This window comes from Propithecus coquereli, unplaced genomic scaffold (genome assembly GCF_000956105.1).
Source record: "Propithecus coquereli isolate 6110/MARCELLA unplaced genomic scaffold, Pcoq_1.0 Scaffold221, whole genome shotgun sequence".
In the NCBI taxonomy this organism is placed as follows: domain Eukaryota; kingdom Metazoa; phylum Chordata; class Mammalia; order Primates; family Indriidae; genus Propithecus; species Propithecus coquereli.
The window spans coordinates 669,984-686,685 of NW_012147301.1; the positions used below are offsets into that span (position 1 = coordinate 669,984).

Genomic DNA, 16,702 nt, shown 5'->3' on the forward strand with positions numbered 1-16,702 from the left:
TTATTTATCTCTGTAGCTTCAGTGTCTAACATGGTATATGGCACATAGCAGGCTCTTAGTAATTATTGGTGGAGGGAAGGAGACTGAGAGGAAGAAAGGAAGAAGCTTGTGGAATTACAATCTAGTGGCTTGGGGAGTAGAAAGCTTGGGGAGTAGAAAGCCTCTGGAGTGCCAAAGCCAGGGCTATGTCACTTACTCAGAACTCGCCACTTTCTATTCTGATCTTCCTAGAGCTTTCCAGCATCTCAATGTACAATAAACATTGCAATTACAAAGCAATCCCAGAACACGTGAGCTTTTAGCTAATCAAAGTAGCTTTTCCTTCCAGAAGCTTCCAGGTCAATTCACCAGTAGCTTAGCACATAGCCAGCATGTCAGAAAGGGGAAGGAGGGATCAGAGAGTGCTGTGTGCAGGCTGTGTCTTAAATGGATAATTCCTGTAAATTGATCAAGGTTGAACACTTAATGTGCTAGAGCCCTCAATAGCTCTCTAATGGACCACTATCAGCTGATGTCAGGGAGAAAATATAGTGCTTTTTAAAGTCTTGTCATGCCTTTACACAGCCAACCCATTATAAAGTCAAGAATAAAAAGCTGTATGTATACCTATGTCTAAACTCCAGAGGAAGGCAGAAAAGGAGAAAATCAGATATTCACAGGAATTAGAGAAAATGTGGAAGGGACCTGTGGAAGGCACACCTAGAACAAACTTGGGTTTCTCCTTTCAGTCCCCAAACTATTGCTGGTATAACCTGTGCCTTCCCTACAGTGATAAAAGTTAGGCTGTGATATACAAATGCAGCATTCACAGGCATGTTAACAAAAAAGGTCAAGTTCGATACCATGAAAGAGAGCACCAAGCAGAATGCCACTCCATAAGGTCAAGGACTTTGTCTTGTTCATCACTATATCTCAAATGCCTTTAAAAATGCGAAGCACATAGTAGTTACTCAGTAAATACTTGTTTAATGAATTATCGAATAAATTGGTTAACCAGAAAACTGCTATAGGCAGTCAGAGTGTGGTATTCGGAAAAGAATACTTGAGGTAGAAGCCCATGAGATAAAACTATTGTCCAGATAAACCAATGCTCTGCTCACCTGGCAGCCAGGAAGGGAAGTGCATATCTCCAGGAAGTAGTTAAAGCCTGACAAGATTCCTTATCCCAGAGTCAGAGCCCTGCCTCCCCCATTACTTCCTTGGCCACAGCATTTGGATATCACTGAATGTCCAACTCACCACCTCCTTTTGCTTATTACTTAAAGAGAACCAAGGCCAAGGCTAACAGAACAAATTTTGCTTGGATTAAACCAATAGAGTGGTTGGCCAAGCAGTATAAAGACCATTTTTCTGTCTTCAGCTTCTTTTCCAGGATCTATCCCTCTATTCTTTTCCCTTTCTACAACCACTGGCAAAAAAAAAAAAAAAAAGCAAAAACCAAAATCCCAGGTATTGGCTCCAACTTTCAGTCTTCCCCTTCACACATTCTGACACCTATATAGCAGGCCATTTTAGGCTTAGCAGCATATTTTATGGCCTTCCCTAATCTACCTCTGTGATTAACCCTCCATTCTCTCTTCTCTGATTTATTTTAGATACCTGCAGCAGAAAACAACCCTTTCCTTGTTGGAATGCACTATTGGTACTCCAGCTACAGCTACCGGACACAGCACTGCAATGTTTGTCAAGAGAGCATTCCTGCCTTATCTAGAGATTCTATCATCTGTGAAGGTACATTTCTGATTCCTTTAGAAAGTGGAGCTCACAAATGAAGACAGGGGTGAAGGAACTCATTTGGCTTTAGTATCATTGACTCACTAGGTTACTGACTCTGGCATAAGGTTAAGCCTGATTGAGGAAAGCAGAAGGGAGGAAACTTGCATGAGGGGGAATTCTCATGAATGAAAATAGAGAGTTGGGTATGGAGAGATGGGACCATATGGTCACAAGGGTTGAAAAGACAGAAATCACCTCATTCTTACCATCAATTTCCATTCCAGTCAGATACTAGAAAGTTTGGCCGATAGGAACAAAAAGGAACTGGATCATACTGAAAATATGTCTTTGGAGATGGATCAGAACTGTTTAGAATGCATCTGGGTTCTAACTTTCAGAGAAGCTTAAAGAAAGCAATTAGAATCTTTATTATCACCAGATTCACATCCATCTTTTTCTTCTTCTTCTCGCAGTGTGCAAAGTGAAATCTCACAGATTATGTGCTTTGAGAGCAAGCAAAGACTGCAAGTGGAATACATTGTCTATCATTGATGACCTCCTTTTGCCTGCAGATGAAGTAGTAAGTACCAGCCCTACCCTCCCACAGTCACCCTCTCCCATCTCCCCTTCAGCCAGGACAAACAGGGGAAGAAAGACTTCTTCCTGTCTCCAAACATGCAAAATAGGCCTCTTTCCCAGAATTACAATCTAACCAATCTGGAAGGATGAAAACCCCCAACTTCCACTTGTCATTGGTCAGTAGCATTGGAGCAGGGAGGGCAGGACTATGAAGAACTTGGGGTTTTTACCTAATGTCCTCCATGGGGTAGTACAATTATTCTAGCTGGCCTTTCCTCTCCTTATATTTCTAACTTCTACCTCTTGTCTCTTTTTACCCTCCAGCAGACCATGCCCCATCAATGGGTAGAAGGAAACATGCCTGTCAGCTCTCAGTGTGCAGTATGTCATGAGAGCTGTGGCAGTTATCAGAGACTTCAAGACTTCCGCTGTCTGTGGTGTAATTCCACGGTAAGACTCTTCCCATCTCCTTGATACATAAAGAACTTGATTTCTGGGAAAGGGGTGGATTGGAGCTTGACTGTGCATATGCGTAGATAGAAATATCAGAAACCCTTATCCCAAAATAGATTATATAGATTCCGTAGTATAGACCTCAGTGTCCTGCCTTTGCAGATCTAGCTATGGGGGCTTTGGGAGAAAGATTTAAGACTCCTATCTTGAATGGTTCTTAACTGGCAAGGCCTACTAGCAAATGGGAAAAGCTGAACTCTTTAATGGCGGTATGGACAATTTAAAAATAAGTTCTGAGTCTACCTTTAAGAAAACTTCTCCCTTCCTCATTCACTATCTCCTAGGAATTTGTAATCTTTGTTAATTAAAAGTCATTAATAATATTAACACATTATTATTGCTACTATATTTTGAGTGCTTTATACACATGATCTCATTTAATCCTTACAACAATCCTAAATCAGGCCTCATTATCCCCATTTTACAGATAAGGAAAGTGAGGTTCAGAAAAGTAAGGTGATTTTGCCCAAGATCATGCAGCCAGTCAGAAAAACAGTCTTGATTCATACATAATTCTGCAAAGACCATGCTCTTAGCTACAACACTACCATGCCTCTAAACCAACTGGGGGTAATTTTGCTCCCCCAGAAGACATTTGGCAATGCCTGGAGATGTTTTTTATTGTCACATCTCAGGGGAGGGGGACAGTGCTACTGGAATCTAGTGAGTATAGGCCTGGGATTCTGCTATACTTCCTACATTGCATGGGACAGCCTCCTACAACAAAGAACTATCTGGCCCAAAATATGAATAATGTCGAGGTTAAGAGACCCTGATCTAGACTTTCTAGGCTTCTGGATGCTTCTCTTAAACTGAGTTTTCTAGACAAGAAGAAACTGAAGTATAAGCTTCTTCTTAGAAGACTCTGTCCTCTGGCTCACTTTCAATTGCTTTTGAATAACCAGGCCAGGTTCATGGCCCCTAGAAACAGTGTAATTGTCCAGGAAGTCATGCTTGAAGATGTCAGAAATCTGAGAAGAATGGCCACTTGTGAGAAAGGTAGCGGATTCTCAGCTGTGTCACTTCCCAGCTATTTGACCTTGGGCAACACCCTTTACCTCTCTGAGCTTTGGTATCCTCATTTCTAAAATGAACCCAATAATGTCTTCTCTACCACACAGTTGTTGTAAGGATTAAAGTGTAATTGCAGATTATCAGGATTAACCCTCTTATGATCCCCATTATGTACAGAATGCAAGCAAATTACATATTCTGTAGGCCACTAAGATTGTGCCTCTGGACTGGTGACTTCTTAGTGCCTGTAGATGGGTATCTTTTGAAAGTCGCCTTTGAAAGGACCAGAGTTCTGAAGCTACGCTCAGGGACAGTGCCGACTCAGGGTAGAGTGAGGGTGTTCAGGTGAGTTAGGGGTATGTGTATGGCACCAAATCTCAAAAAGAGGGATTTAAATGCTAAGGATCTAAATCTTGGGATTGGAACACAAGACTGATCAATGTTATCCTTTTCTCTCCCCCCTCCTTTTTTTTCTCTGCTCTTGTCGTTTCAGGTGCATGATGACTGTAGGAGACGGTTTTCCAAGGAATGTTGCTTCGGAAGTCATCGCTCATCAGTCATTCCTCCCACTGCTCTAAGCGACCCCAAAGGCGATGGTGAGTAGCTAAACCTTAACCTCAGAGACACATTGCAGGGCGGGGGTGGGGCGGGGGAGGTGCAATGGCTGGGAAGAAAGACTGCAATTAAATTATTCTCTTCAACCAAACATTTTGGGGCAGTAAGAATATACAATGTGTGTATAGATAGCTCATGGTTTTCTCTTTAGACCTTTGGGATGGTGAATGTTGGTCTTTCTGGTGTATATGTATGTGGGTATGTTCTCGGTAGCCTCTGTCACATTGTTCATGATTGATAAGAATGGATTTCAGCTTTTTCATGATTTCCAAACAAAAGATAATCCATGAAATAAGTTTGTTTGTGTCTAGGTGGTCAAGGAAGAACTGCATGAAAGCCCAGGTTATATTACTTTTAAAATGGAAACTATCATCAAGTTTGTTCCCAAACCTGAAACTAACATGATCATTGCCCCAACACTCTTCATTGATGCTTTGTCAATTCCTGGACACTAGTGCTTTACTGAGAACTCTAATCACAAGATGTCTGCAGGCTACAGAGAGATCTAAAACATGGGCATTGCCAGAGCTAATGATTACTGCAGATCTAGGATATTGATATAATATAATTAGTATTTTAATGTAGCATATGCTAAGTGCCAAAGGAATGATAGAGATACTTGGAAAGCAGAAAATGTTAGGAGGTTAAGCAGAAATGAGATAGTAATGAAATCAGTGTAGCAAGAGTAAACTTTTAGAGTCTTCTATCAAGAGGTCTGGCAATGTTAGAACAGAGAAAACAGGAGCCAAGGAGAAGGTTGTTTTTAGTTTTTGTGTTTGTTTTTTAAGAATATATAAGACAAGGAGGCAGCATGGTGTAAGGGAAAAAAAAGGACCAGGCAATCATGAGTTTTAGTTACTTACTAGCTAGGTGACCTTGGGTAAGTCACTTAAATTCTCTGAGCTTTGCTTCCCCGTCTATAAATGGGAATGAAACTGTCTATTGTGAGGATAAATGATAATATATAAAGGGCCTAGGTATCTAGAAACATGGTCCCAAAGGACCAGAAAACTAAATCTTCTTGGGTGACTAAATATCTACTCGTCTAGCCTAATGAAAACTATAGACCCTCACAGAGATGATTCATTCTTTGGCACTTGCTAATGATGCCTTCTTGAGTTCATCTCTCCTTCCCTACTTATTCTTTGCTTCTGAGACTCTTCTTTCTGCTATTGAATGGTTCATTTGCTTTTCCTGTCATTCAGTATTAAAGATTGGAAGCTGTCAAGATCAAAATCATATATCACAGCTAAAAAGATCTGACCTATTTTACGAACGCGAAGAAATTTAGAATTCTAATATACTTGCCACTGACATACTACTGTTTCACTAAGCCAGGGAAGAGATGGTGAATTTCAGTTTTTGGATGGCTAGCTTCGCTCTATATGTGGTCAATTTCGCTTACTGGAGGAAAGCTCAAATCCTTCCCAGAAAGATTTTATCTGTATTTTTCTAATATGCTAATTTATCCATCTCTGACACATGGGATGTCCGCTGGTCCAAGAGTGATTAGTGAACCACCATTTCATTGACTTAAAAATTGTCCCCATATTGATGTTTTCTGCTCACTTCATTGCCAGGGAAGAGCCAGCATTAGCTGGAAGCAAAAAACGGAAAAGAAATGAGAGTAAATGGTTTCTTTAGTCAGGGAACAGAAGGGGGCAAAGATTCCTGTAGCCATTACAACACAGTTTTAGAACTAGGCATAGTACATGTGTACCTGTGTGTTCATATATGTATGCGCACACACACACACACACACACACACACACAGAGCCAGTTTAGTCTCTTCCAGTTCTTTTTCCAACCCTAACACAGATAAAGGTAGACCTTAGTACATGGAATGAGCCATTCACACAGGTTTCTGCAGGCAAGTGTACTCATATGTCCCCATAATGACATGTACAGACATAAAACTGAACTTACTCAGGGATGCATGCATATATTATTCTCAGATCTACTGAAATATTTATCCACATAGTTACCCCCCAGATAGTTGACTAGAGAAGTGATGAGACTGATGACTTAGTAAATAAGAGATGTTTGATTGGATGGAATGAAGGGGAAGATGTGGTTAATATGAAAGGAAAAGTAGCAAACTAGTCAGTTGAGCAAACTCAGGCTGCTAGTGAAATAAACCTAGTTTTGGATCTGAGACATATTGCTCGCCCTCATAGGGACCTGAGGACAATGTCTTTGAGCAGAGGGCCCACCTCAGCATCACACACATCACCTCAAATGGGTAGTAAGAGGTATGCCACTTTTCTTTAACTGGGCTAAACATGCTCTGTGCTTCCTGTTCTTATGGAAGTTAGTGAGTTTTTAAAATTTGTTTCTTTTTTCCTATCCTATATCTTGTTATAGTTTGTCAACTAATGGCATTGCTACTTTCTTTTGCTTTCCACCAATGATATAATATTATTGCTTTGGAGCACCCAGGCTAAGCTATCTTTTTGTGAAGTGTCTCATTTAATGCCCCATAAGTTAGTTTTTAGCCTTTCCTCCTTGTCATCTGCAATCTTGATCCAACTGAATCTCACTCTCTGACAGCCCTTCTTTCTATCATGCGTTATTTGGCCTGGATGTCTTCTAAGGCATCCCTATCTTCTTAACTCTTCCTGGCTTCTTCCAGTTACAGAATTTAGAGATGGTGAGTTCCTTAAAGATGACCTAGTTTGACACCCTGGCCAGGCTAGGGAATCCCTTCTTCAGCATCCAGGGTGAGGGCATCAGCTGATGACTTTCCAAGGAAGCCCTTGCCATTGCTGAGTAACACTCATCTATTCACACATTCATTTTTTCAGACAACAGACTCTAATTTCTGAGAATGCCTTCAAATTACCCCCTTTCCCTACTCAGTATGCTTGGTAAATTCCTTCTCTCATCCTTTAAAGTCCAGCTCAAAATCAAACATTATATTCTTTTTTTATGGCCAATTCCCACTTCCCCAAGCAAATTAATTACTTCTTTTGATGTAAACCAAGAACACGTATCTCAGAGCACCTAACACACAACATTGTAGTTCAGCACATGTCTGTCTCCCACCCCAGACCGTGAACTCCCTGTACCCCTAGCACTTAACTCAGATCTGGGTACATGGTATTTGCACAGTCAAGATTTGTTACATGAATTCATTAATACATTTTCTGAATACTGCCTGTATGTAAGGCTCAATGCTGAGCAATTTAGAGAATAAGAAATGACTAAGACAGCATCGCTGATTCATAGGGAGGCTAAATAGTGTAGCGCAGTGGTTGTTGAACATGAGCATGCATAGGAATCATCTGGAAGGTTTGTTAAAACACAGAATTCTGGGCCCTACCCTCAGAGCTTTTGATTTCAGTATCTGGGTGGGGCCCCAAAATTTGTATTTCTAAAAGTCCCCAGATGCTGCTGGTGCTAGTAGTCCTGGGAGCATGCTCCAACATTTACTGTGTGACCCTGGACAAGTTACTTAACCTCTCTGTGCCTCATCTGTTATTTGTTTTCTGCCAACAGGGAATGACAGTTGTACTAAGGTGCATTAGAAAAGTTAAATGAATTGATATTTATAAAAGGATGTTAAACAGGAAGGGGAAACAGTAAGCCGACCTATGCCAATTTAGCATCCTTCTGTGGAGTGAACAGAACAAATTTGAGTGGAACTGTTGGCTCCTTGGTTTGGGACACTGTGGTATTAATACAGCTCAAAGAAACATGGGCTTTTATGAAAGGTTCTTTCAAGCTGTTGACTCATCTGGAACTTAAAGTCAACTAAATCCCCTAAGCCCTTTTCACACTTGATGCTGCCAAGTCAAGTCCCGATTGCCCTGTTCTGGTGCAATTTATGTCCTCGAGCCTAAAGGCCAAGCTTCACATTTATTCCCTTTACGTCTCATCAGTTGACTTCGACCCATTGGCCTGTCGAGGTCATTTTACAATCTCGATTCCATCATCCAGTAGCTCTTCCTCCAGCTTTGGGTACTTCAAAGGTCACAAGCCAGCCTTCTACGTTTCCATGCGAATTGTCAGTGAAAATTGTGGAATAATACAGGACACTCCCGTATGATTAACATCAGCCTATTCAAAAGCAATCTTGTGAACAGGGTTATTTACCTGGTTATAAATCGGCCTAACATTACCACATTTCAGCCCACAGTGGCACCTATTTTTGTCACCTTGTTCACAAGATTCTCTTGAAAAACTTGGCTTTGCTCAAATTCAGATATTCTCTGCCTCTGGGGTAAAATGCTAGATGGGGCTGCCCCTGTATTCTCCTGGGACTGGCTTCCTGCCAGGGCTGCTTCCATTGTCTTTGCATCAGTGACCAAATAAGGTTTGACACTGAAGTTCATGCTGCCTTAATTATATAATTTTCTCTTTAGCAGCTTCCCATCTCCACCTTGGATTATTTTATCAATCATTGCACATGCTACTGTTGTACATATAGAGAAATGAACACCCAGAGAAGTTAAGATGTTTGCTCTAGGTTAGTGAATAAACCTGTAGGGCAACCGGCTGTAGCACACAGCTGCAGTCTCTTATAGAGGTATACTACAAAAGGCAGCCCATGCACCAAGCTGCCAAAAGATCTAAAAATGATTCCAGCTATGCCCTCATGGCTATTTAACTTACAGATAGTATTAGCATAATTCTTTTTTCCTATTTCTTAATTTAATTCTTGACTAGTTAATATATTCACATGGTTCAAATTTTTTAAAAAGAAGAGAAGCACATGCACACATATTTAATAAAAAAATCTTGCTGTTATCTTTTCTCTGATCTTCTCAATCTCCCACAGCCCCCCTCATTCCCACTTACAAACAGGTGACTACTGCCATTAGTTTCTTGAATACCTTCCAGTGGTTTTTCATGTATAAACTGGTAAATATAAATAGGTATTCTTATCCCCCTTTTTAATACTATGCACATTGTTTCGTACCTTGCTTTTTTTCCCATCACAGTATATTTTAGAGATCTTTCCATATCAACAAAAAATTGCTCATGCTTTTTTAAAGCTACAAGATATCCCATTATATGGCTATACCATAACTTAACCAGTCCTCTATTGATGGATATTTTGGTAGTTTTCAACCTTTTGCTATTACAAATAATACTGCTATGAACAACCTCATACATGGCATTTTACATATTACATCTCTAGGAAAAATTCCCAGAAGTGGAATTACTAGGTCAGAATGCATATGCCTTTGTAATTTTCACAGATACTGTCAAATTGCCCTCCACAGAGCTTGTGTCACATCATACTTCTATCCTTAGTGTATGGGAGAGTCTATTTCCCCATGGCCTCCTCAATCAAGTGTGTTATCTAGTTTTTTAAAAATTTTGCCAATCTTCTAGACAATAAAAAAGTGGTACCATGGCCTAGTTTTAATTTGTATCTTTCTTATTATAAGTTAGACCATCTTTTTATCTTTAGGAGTCAAGTTGTATTTCCTTTTCTCAACAGCATAATGCTTAGCTTATAAAGGTTACTTTTCATCTAAGCCCTGGGAAACTAGTTAGGTTTTTGAATGATCCATTTTGCAGATAAGGAAACTGAGGCCCAAATAGCACCCACTAGTTGGTCTCACTGCCACTGCTACCTCCCCTTTAGAGAGGGACTACCCCCAAAGGGCCTTTGACACTCTTAAAAAACATTGGGGGCATAGACAGGTCTATTCCAGGACCTCTGGCAGGAGACGTCCTTGCTTCCAAGCACATTTCACAGATCCACTAGATGTTAGCAGGAAGCTGTTTCCACCAGTCTTTAATTAGGGTATATATCCGAAGTCACATGCTCACCTAGAGGGTGTTGACAGGAGATTTCTGAGTGAGAAAGGGAAGCACAAAGCAGAGCCAGGTTCTAAAACAAAGGAGAGGTAAGCCTGAGGCCAGGCCATGATTTGGGGCCTGCATTGTTGGTTAGTAGGGGGGCAAACACATAAAAAGATAACACCCTTTGACTCCTTTCTTTATAAATCTTATGACCTGTCCCCTAATGTTTCAATTCTGTTCTGAAAAGGCTCACCCTTATTTTTGCACTGCTTCTTCTAATATCTTGTCATTTGCTCTGGCCCCTGTCACCTCTGTGACCTCTTCTGCCACTCTCCCCCTCGCTCATTCCATAGCAGCCATGCCGTGCTCTTCACCTGTCCTTAGGCACTGGAGACAGTCTCCCTTCTCAGGGTCCTAGCACTTATTCTTCTTCCAGCCCCCCAAAACTTTTCCACCAGATACCTGCATTGCTCACTCCTTCACTTTACTCAATTCTCCTCTCAAATGTCACCTCCTCAGAGAAGCCATTTCTGACCACCCAGTTTAAAATAACATTCCCTTCAATCTCTGCCCCATTTCCTTGCCTTATTTTTCTCCACAACACATTATTTTTTAAAATTATTTGTTATGACCTGTCTCCTCCATTAATATGTAAGTTCCACAAGAGCAGACACTGTTTCTATCTTGTCCACCATTGTTTTCTCAGAACATAAAGCAAGGACAGGCACAGAGAACGCCCTCAATACATATTTGTTGAATGAATGGATTAATGTGTCTTAACTACCATTGTGTCAACGTATTACTTTTGTAAAAAAAGAAAAAAACTTTCAAAATCATACTACTGTTGGATAATGTGTTCAAGGAAAGTGACTACTTCCAGGCTATGCTACTGAGGCAACACAGTAGACTCCCCTTGTAGCTGTGAGTCCTGGCAAGCCCTGAAAATTTGGTGCATGACTGGCTAGCTGGCTTAGGACGCCTTCAAGCTCTACTAGCCAGTGAGTGGGAATTGGCCCATAGAGGAATCCTGCCTTAGATTTTTCCAGGCAGACCAGCCATGAAATCTGTTCAGGCAGATTTCCTTCAGGCTCCCTTTCACCCAAGTTAAAACAAATGAGACTTCTCAACCCACCTCCCCACCACCACCATTGAAAAGTGAGCCACATGCTTTTTGCCCTGTGTATTTACTTTTTCTGAGGCATCCATGGCAAGCCCACAAGCTCTGAGGTTGGGGGGCTCGCTGTTTGTCTAGTGTCTCCCAGGGGACCATAGCACACTGCCTGTCTCCCTGCCAACAGGCTCTAAGACTCAGCACAAGCTGGCAAACTTTGGCTATTTAGAATGTTATAACTCCACTTCTCTACGGGTAACTTCAGTGTTGGGGATTATTAAAGCCTCTCTCTTGTTCAGACACTTTCCCTATAGTCTCGTTTCCCCTGGAAGTTGGTGTGATAACACAGATTGCTCTGGCAGAGCCACAGAGAAGTGATTAAAGCTCTTTATTTCATCCCGCCTTGATATGTTCTGTCATTAGCTCCTGGCTAAATTACAGCATTTCCTCCCCCTCTCTTCTGATCTGGTATCTTCTCACTGTGAGCACTGAGCTGTCCCAGGCAGAGAAAAGACTAGTTGGTGTGCTAGCCCTCCTCTTGGGCTCTCAATCCTCTCCTTCCTCAGTTTCCCCATAGAGTTTTACTAATCCTTGATTATGGCTCCAATGTCCTTATTCCTTGTGTTCCAACATACTCTGTGTATGAGTCTGTCTCCAGAGCTGGAGCGCAGGGTCTGTACCCACAGCAGTATATAGTATGTTGCTTGGCATGTAGTAGTTGCTCAGTAAATGTCATTTGCCTGACAACAGCTGTACAAAGAATTTTTAAGTCCCTCTGGATTTTGTCTTGACTTTCCCTCTGCTCCTCAGTCTCAGGAGACTGGGACTTGTACCCAAAAAGTCCTCGCAAAATGTGATGTTAAGTCATGTCTCATTTCCATCTCAATGACCCTATTCTTTTTTTCTTCTTTTTCTTTTTGTTGTGTGTGTGTATATCAGGCCAATTAGTAGTATCTGAAGACTTCTGGAATCTTGATTGGTCATCAGCCTGTTCATGCCCCCTGCTCATCTTCATCAACTCCAAAAGTGGCGATCATCAAGGCGTCATCTTCCTCCGAAAATTCAAACAATACCTTAATCCGTCTCAAGTGTTTGACCTAGCGAAGGGTGGACCTGAAGCCGGGTAAGCATGGGGTAAGGGATATAGCTGGGTATGTAAGAGACTCCTCCCTCTGTAGCTTCTAGACTAGGATAGGCTTCCTAGAATCAGTTCTTGCACTTGGGCAGGAAAGATCTATTTTCTCACATCAGGACACAAACATATAACTCCAGAGCATTTGTTGTTGGCTAGTTGGAGGACTTTCATCCCTCTCCCAGAAATTCCTTCAAGCCCATGTCCTTCTCTCAGATTTGCTTCACTTTTTTTCTGATTGGAAGAGGTAAAACTATACCCCCTGACCTCAGAGGAAGAGGCAAATGGATATTGCTATCTACCGTTCCTGCCACTCACTCTTTTTCCTGGGGCCAAATAGATATATGTCTATTATAGACCTGTTTTATTTGGGGACCATCTGGCTGCTCGGTCCTGGTTCCTGTGAGCCCACTGCAAGGCATTCTTCCTGGGCCTCAGCAAGTGGCTTTGACTAGGTTACTACTGGCTTCCAGAGCAAAGTTAGGCACAGAAGAGTATAAGTTGAGGCAAGGCCTGATCTATGGGAGTGCCTGTGAGAAGTTGCCTGTGGTCTTAGGTACACAGAGAGATAAGGATTAATATAAGGCAGGTGGCCTGTTAGCAGGGTGCCGAAGCAGCAGTCATTATGTCCTGACATGTTGTAGGAAAGAGTTATAAAACCCAGCTGTTTGTGAAATGACTCCCTTTCCTCTTCTTCCTTTCAGTCTGTGCATGTTCAAGAACTTTGCTCGCTTTCGTGTTCTGGTTTGTGGTGGAGATGGCAGCGTGAGCTGGGTCTTATCTCTGATTGATGCCTTTGGATTACATGAAAGGGTAAGTCCCTGGCTGACTCAGTTTAGCCATTGCTAGAAAGAGTAGGGATGTGGAACTGCCCATCCTAAGAAGTCCTGAGTCTTCATTCTCCCTGTCTGTAAAATACATATTTCCCACATATTTCATAGTCAGCCTGACTGGTAGATTCCCGATCTAAGCCTGCTCACCTAGACCATTTTCTGGTTGTCTATTTGTGCAAAGGAGAAATGAAGGAGTTAGCAGAAAGAACGAGTAGTTCTCTATTCCCCAGCCTTCAAAGTGAAGAGCTAAAGGGGAAGAGAGCAAGCAAAAAAGAAGTGGCCTCAGACATCACTCAGCTGCCAATTTCCTTCCCTTCCTGAGGCCACCAATCTTTCTCCCTGAGTCTCAAGAGTGGCAGAAACTTTCCTCTACCTTTCGCCACTCTCCCTAGGCAGCCCTCTTCTGCTCTTCTGACTCCAGTAGTTTTGTTTCCTGAGGCACCCCACCTCCTTGGCCCAGCCCAGATAGAAATTTATGGTTACATTTCTCTTTTATAAGCATGGCTATAAATATTGGCATATTCCAGAAACTTTCCCCTTTAGTGAGTAGTTTCTATATTGCTAACACTGGGGTCCAACCCCCTAGGGAAAATTTTACCCAACTTCAAACATCCTCCTCTTATACTTCCTAGAATCTAAAGTCCCGTGAAACCACTGGCTTTAAGGCCATAATTCTTCCCTAAGGGTATCCTCTGGGTTCTTTCATGGGTGAAGCTTGCTAGAAGGACTGTCTGAAAAGGGTGCCTCCTTTTGTTCTTGCAGTGTCAGCTGGCAGTCATCCCACTTGGAACCGGCAATGATCTGGCCCGTGTCCTAGGCTGGGGTGCATTTTGGAACAAAAGCAAATCACCTCTGGACATCCTCAACAGAGTGGAGCAGGCTAGTGTGAGGATTCTAGACAGGTGAGTGGCTGAAAGACTGGGTCCCTGTGCCTCTTCCGGACTCACATCAGCTATTCCCAGTTACATCATCTCAATCAGGAATACTCTAATCTCTCTCGTAGAGCCTCATTTGCTTTCTGGCTTCAGTGCATGGCAGTTTGAGGGATCTTGTCTCTTGGGAACCTAGGGTCTGCCATGTGTCCTTCAAACATCATAAAGCCCCTTTTCAAAACTAAAAGATCCTAGAGCTGGGGCCCCATGAATAAATTTCAAGGGTTCTGTGAACTTTCATCAAATTGTATAGCCAATTATCTATGTAAGTATATTTTTTGTTGGGAAAAATCTACAGTTTTATCAGGTTTTCAAAGAAACTAAAAAAGTGGGGGGGGGGATAGAAATAACTGAATGAGATTGCCTCTGCTCTAGAGAAGACAGAATATTGCCATCCTATCTCCTGAGGGGGAAAAAAGACTTTCTATACTGTGGCATATATGGGTATTTGATTTGTTGCTGCCCATAAGGATCTCTTGGGTAGATTTTTCAAGATACCAAACTGGGCCCCACCACAAAGATTCAGTAGTTATTGGGCAGGGCCCTGATATGTGTATTTTACAAAAGCACCTCAGGTGATCTTGATGGTTACCTCTGGTTGAGAATCATTGCTCTCTTAGAACCCTGATGGGAATGCCTTTCGTCACACTGGCTTATAGAAGTCATGGGGCAGAGGACCCTCTTGTGGTATACCTTGAGATCAGGTGACCAGAGATTGCTTGGGCACCCCGTACAACATGCCTCCCCCCACCACATAAATATTTTGACCTCTTTCTTGACCTTTGAAGCATTGATTCCCATCTGTGATGAAACACAACCCTAAATATCTATCTGTCTTTGAACTTCATTTCAGATGGAGTGTGATGATCCGTGAGACTCCCAGACAAACCCCACTGCTAAAAGGACAGGTTGAAATGGATGTACCACGATTTGAGGTAACTACTGCCCAGCTATAATTCAGGCCAACATCTTTGTTACATGGTGAAATAGCTGGCAAAGTCCAGAGAGAAGCTTTTGTATTGTCCATGGACTCAATGAGGATGAGATCATTGAGGACTGGGGACATGTCAGTCAGCAGCTATTTACCAAGAACTATGTTAGGCATTGGGGATATAATTCATTTAGACATTTACTTATTCATTCATTCAAAATATTTATAGAGTAACTACTATATGTGACATACTGTTCTAGGAGCTGTTCTTATATGCTAGTGGGTAAAGAAGAATGACATAGTCCCTGCTGTCATGGAGCACATAGTCTTAGAGAGATGGTAGAATAAATCGTTTTAATCAAGTAGTATGAGTGTTAGTATATAAGGAAATAGAGGGAGTTGGGAACACGCAGCAGGGGGATCTATGTCAGTCTGAGGTGGGGGGAATCAGGGAAAGTTTCTCAGAGGAAATGCCATTGCAGAAGAGACCTGAGGACCAGAGGGAGTTAACCAGGAAAATAAGAAAGAGGAGGCCTGTTCCAGACAGAGGGAACAGCATGTATTGTTCCAAAGCCAAGAGAGAGCATGGACTACTCACAGAACTGAAATACATCCATAATGGCTGGGTCATAGGGGCCAGGAAGGGGCATGCAGGGAGGGTGACTAAGATGAGGCTGGAGAAGTAATCAGCAACCAGGCCACCAGGGGCCCAGTAAACCATAGTAGGAAGTTTAGACTTTTATCCTAAGAGCAACAAGAATTATAGAAGGTTTTTTCTTATTTTATTATAAAAATTTCCAAACATATAGAAAAGTTGAAATGGTAGATTCTACCACTAACATTTCACTATACTTGCTTTATCACATATCCTGTTATCTATCCAGATATCCTGCTATCTAATAGAAGAGGTTTAAGCAGAAAGTTCCGTGATATGTGGAGAAACAATTAAAGGAATAAAGACTAGAGGCAAGGAGAAAAGCTAGGAGATATAATTGTCTAGGCAAGAGATGAGGGTGATTTGGATTGGGGAAATGGTAACAGGGATGAGGAAAAGTGGACATATTTGAGACATACTGAAGAAATAGAATTATCAGGACTTGGTAGATGTTCAAAAGCAGGGGGTGACAGAAAGGGAGGAGTAGAAGTTGTAAGTAAGAGTACAGACTCAAGAACCCAACTACCTGGAATTGAATTCTGGCTCTGCCACGTATTAATGTCCCCTTTTCTATGCCTCAGTTTTCTCCTCTGTGAAATGCAGATAATAATAATCTTTATCTCATAGGGTTGTTGTGAGGATCTCATGGAAAAATATATACATATAGCTTAGAACAGAACCTGGCACACAGTCAGTGCTGCATAAGTGGATGCTGTTATTATTAGTAATATTATTATTAAGAAGTGACATTCTGGCATTGGAAAGATGTGGATTTGAATCCCAGCTCTATTCTTTGCTAGCTATGTAATATGAGGTTGTTTGTTCATAGAAACATGAAAGAAACAGTACCTCCTTCCTATGAGTTTTCAATTATTAATTTAAATGAGAGGAAATAAAATATATCTACATTTTTA

The 16,702-nt window shown here is 41.7% G+C and overlaps 1 protein-coding gene across 1 annotated transcript in view; it reads left to right on the top strand.

The window, feature by feature from the left end:
- DGKK (diacylglycerol kinase, kappa) overlaps positions 1-16,702 on the top strand; it is a 116,324-nt gene that overhangs the window by 78,172 nt on the left and 21,450 nt on the right. The window contains exons 5-12 of the mRNA XM_012644854.1: positions 1,596-1,731; positions 2,190-2,296; positions 2,623-2,745; positions 4,316-4,418; positions 12,245-12,428; positions 13,142-13,250; positions 14,033-14,172; positions 15,056-15,137. Of these exons, the coding sequence (XP_012500308.1) occupies positions 1,596-1,731; positions 2,190-2,296; positions 2,623-2,745; positions 4,316-4,418; positions 12,245-12,428; positions 13,142-13,250; positions 14,033-14,172; positions 15,056-15,137 (984 nt within the window). The remainder of the gene's footprint in view (positions 1-1,595; positions 1,732-2,189; positions 2,297-2,622; positions 2,746-4,315; positions 4,419-12,244; positions 12,429-13,141; positions 13,251-14,032; positions 14,173-15,055; positions 15,138-16,702) is intronic.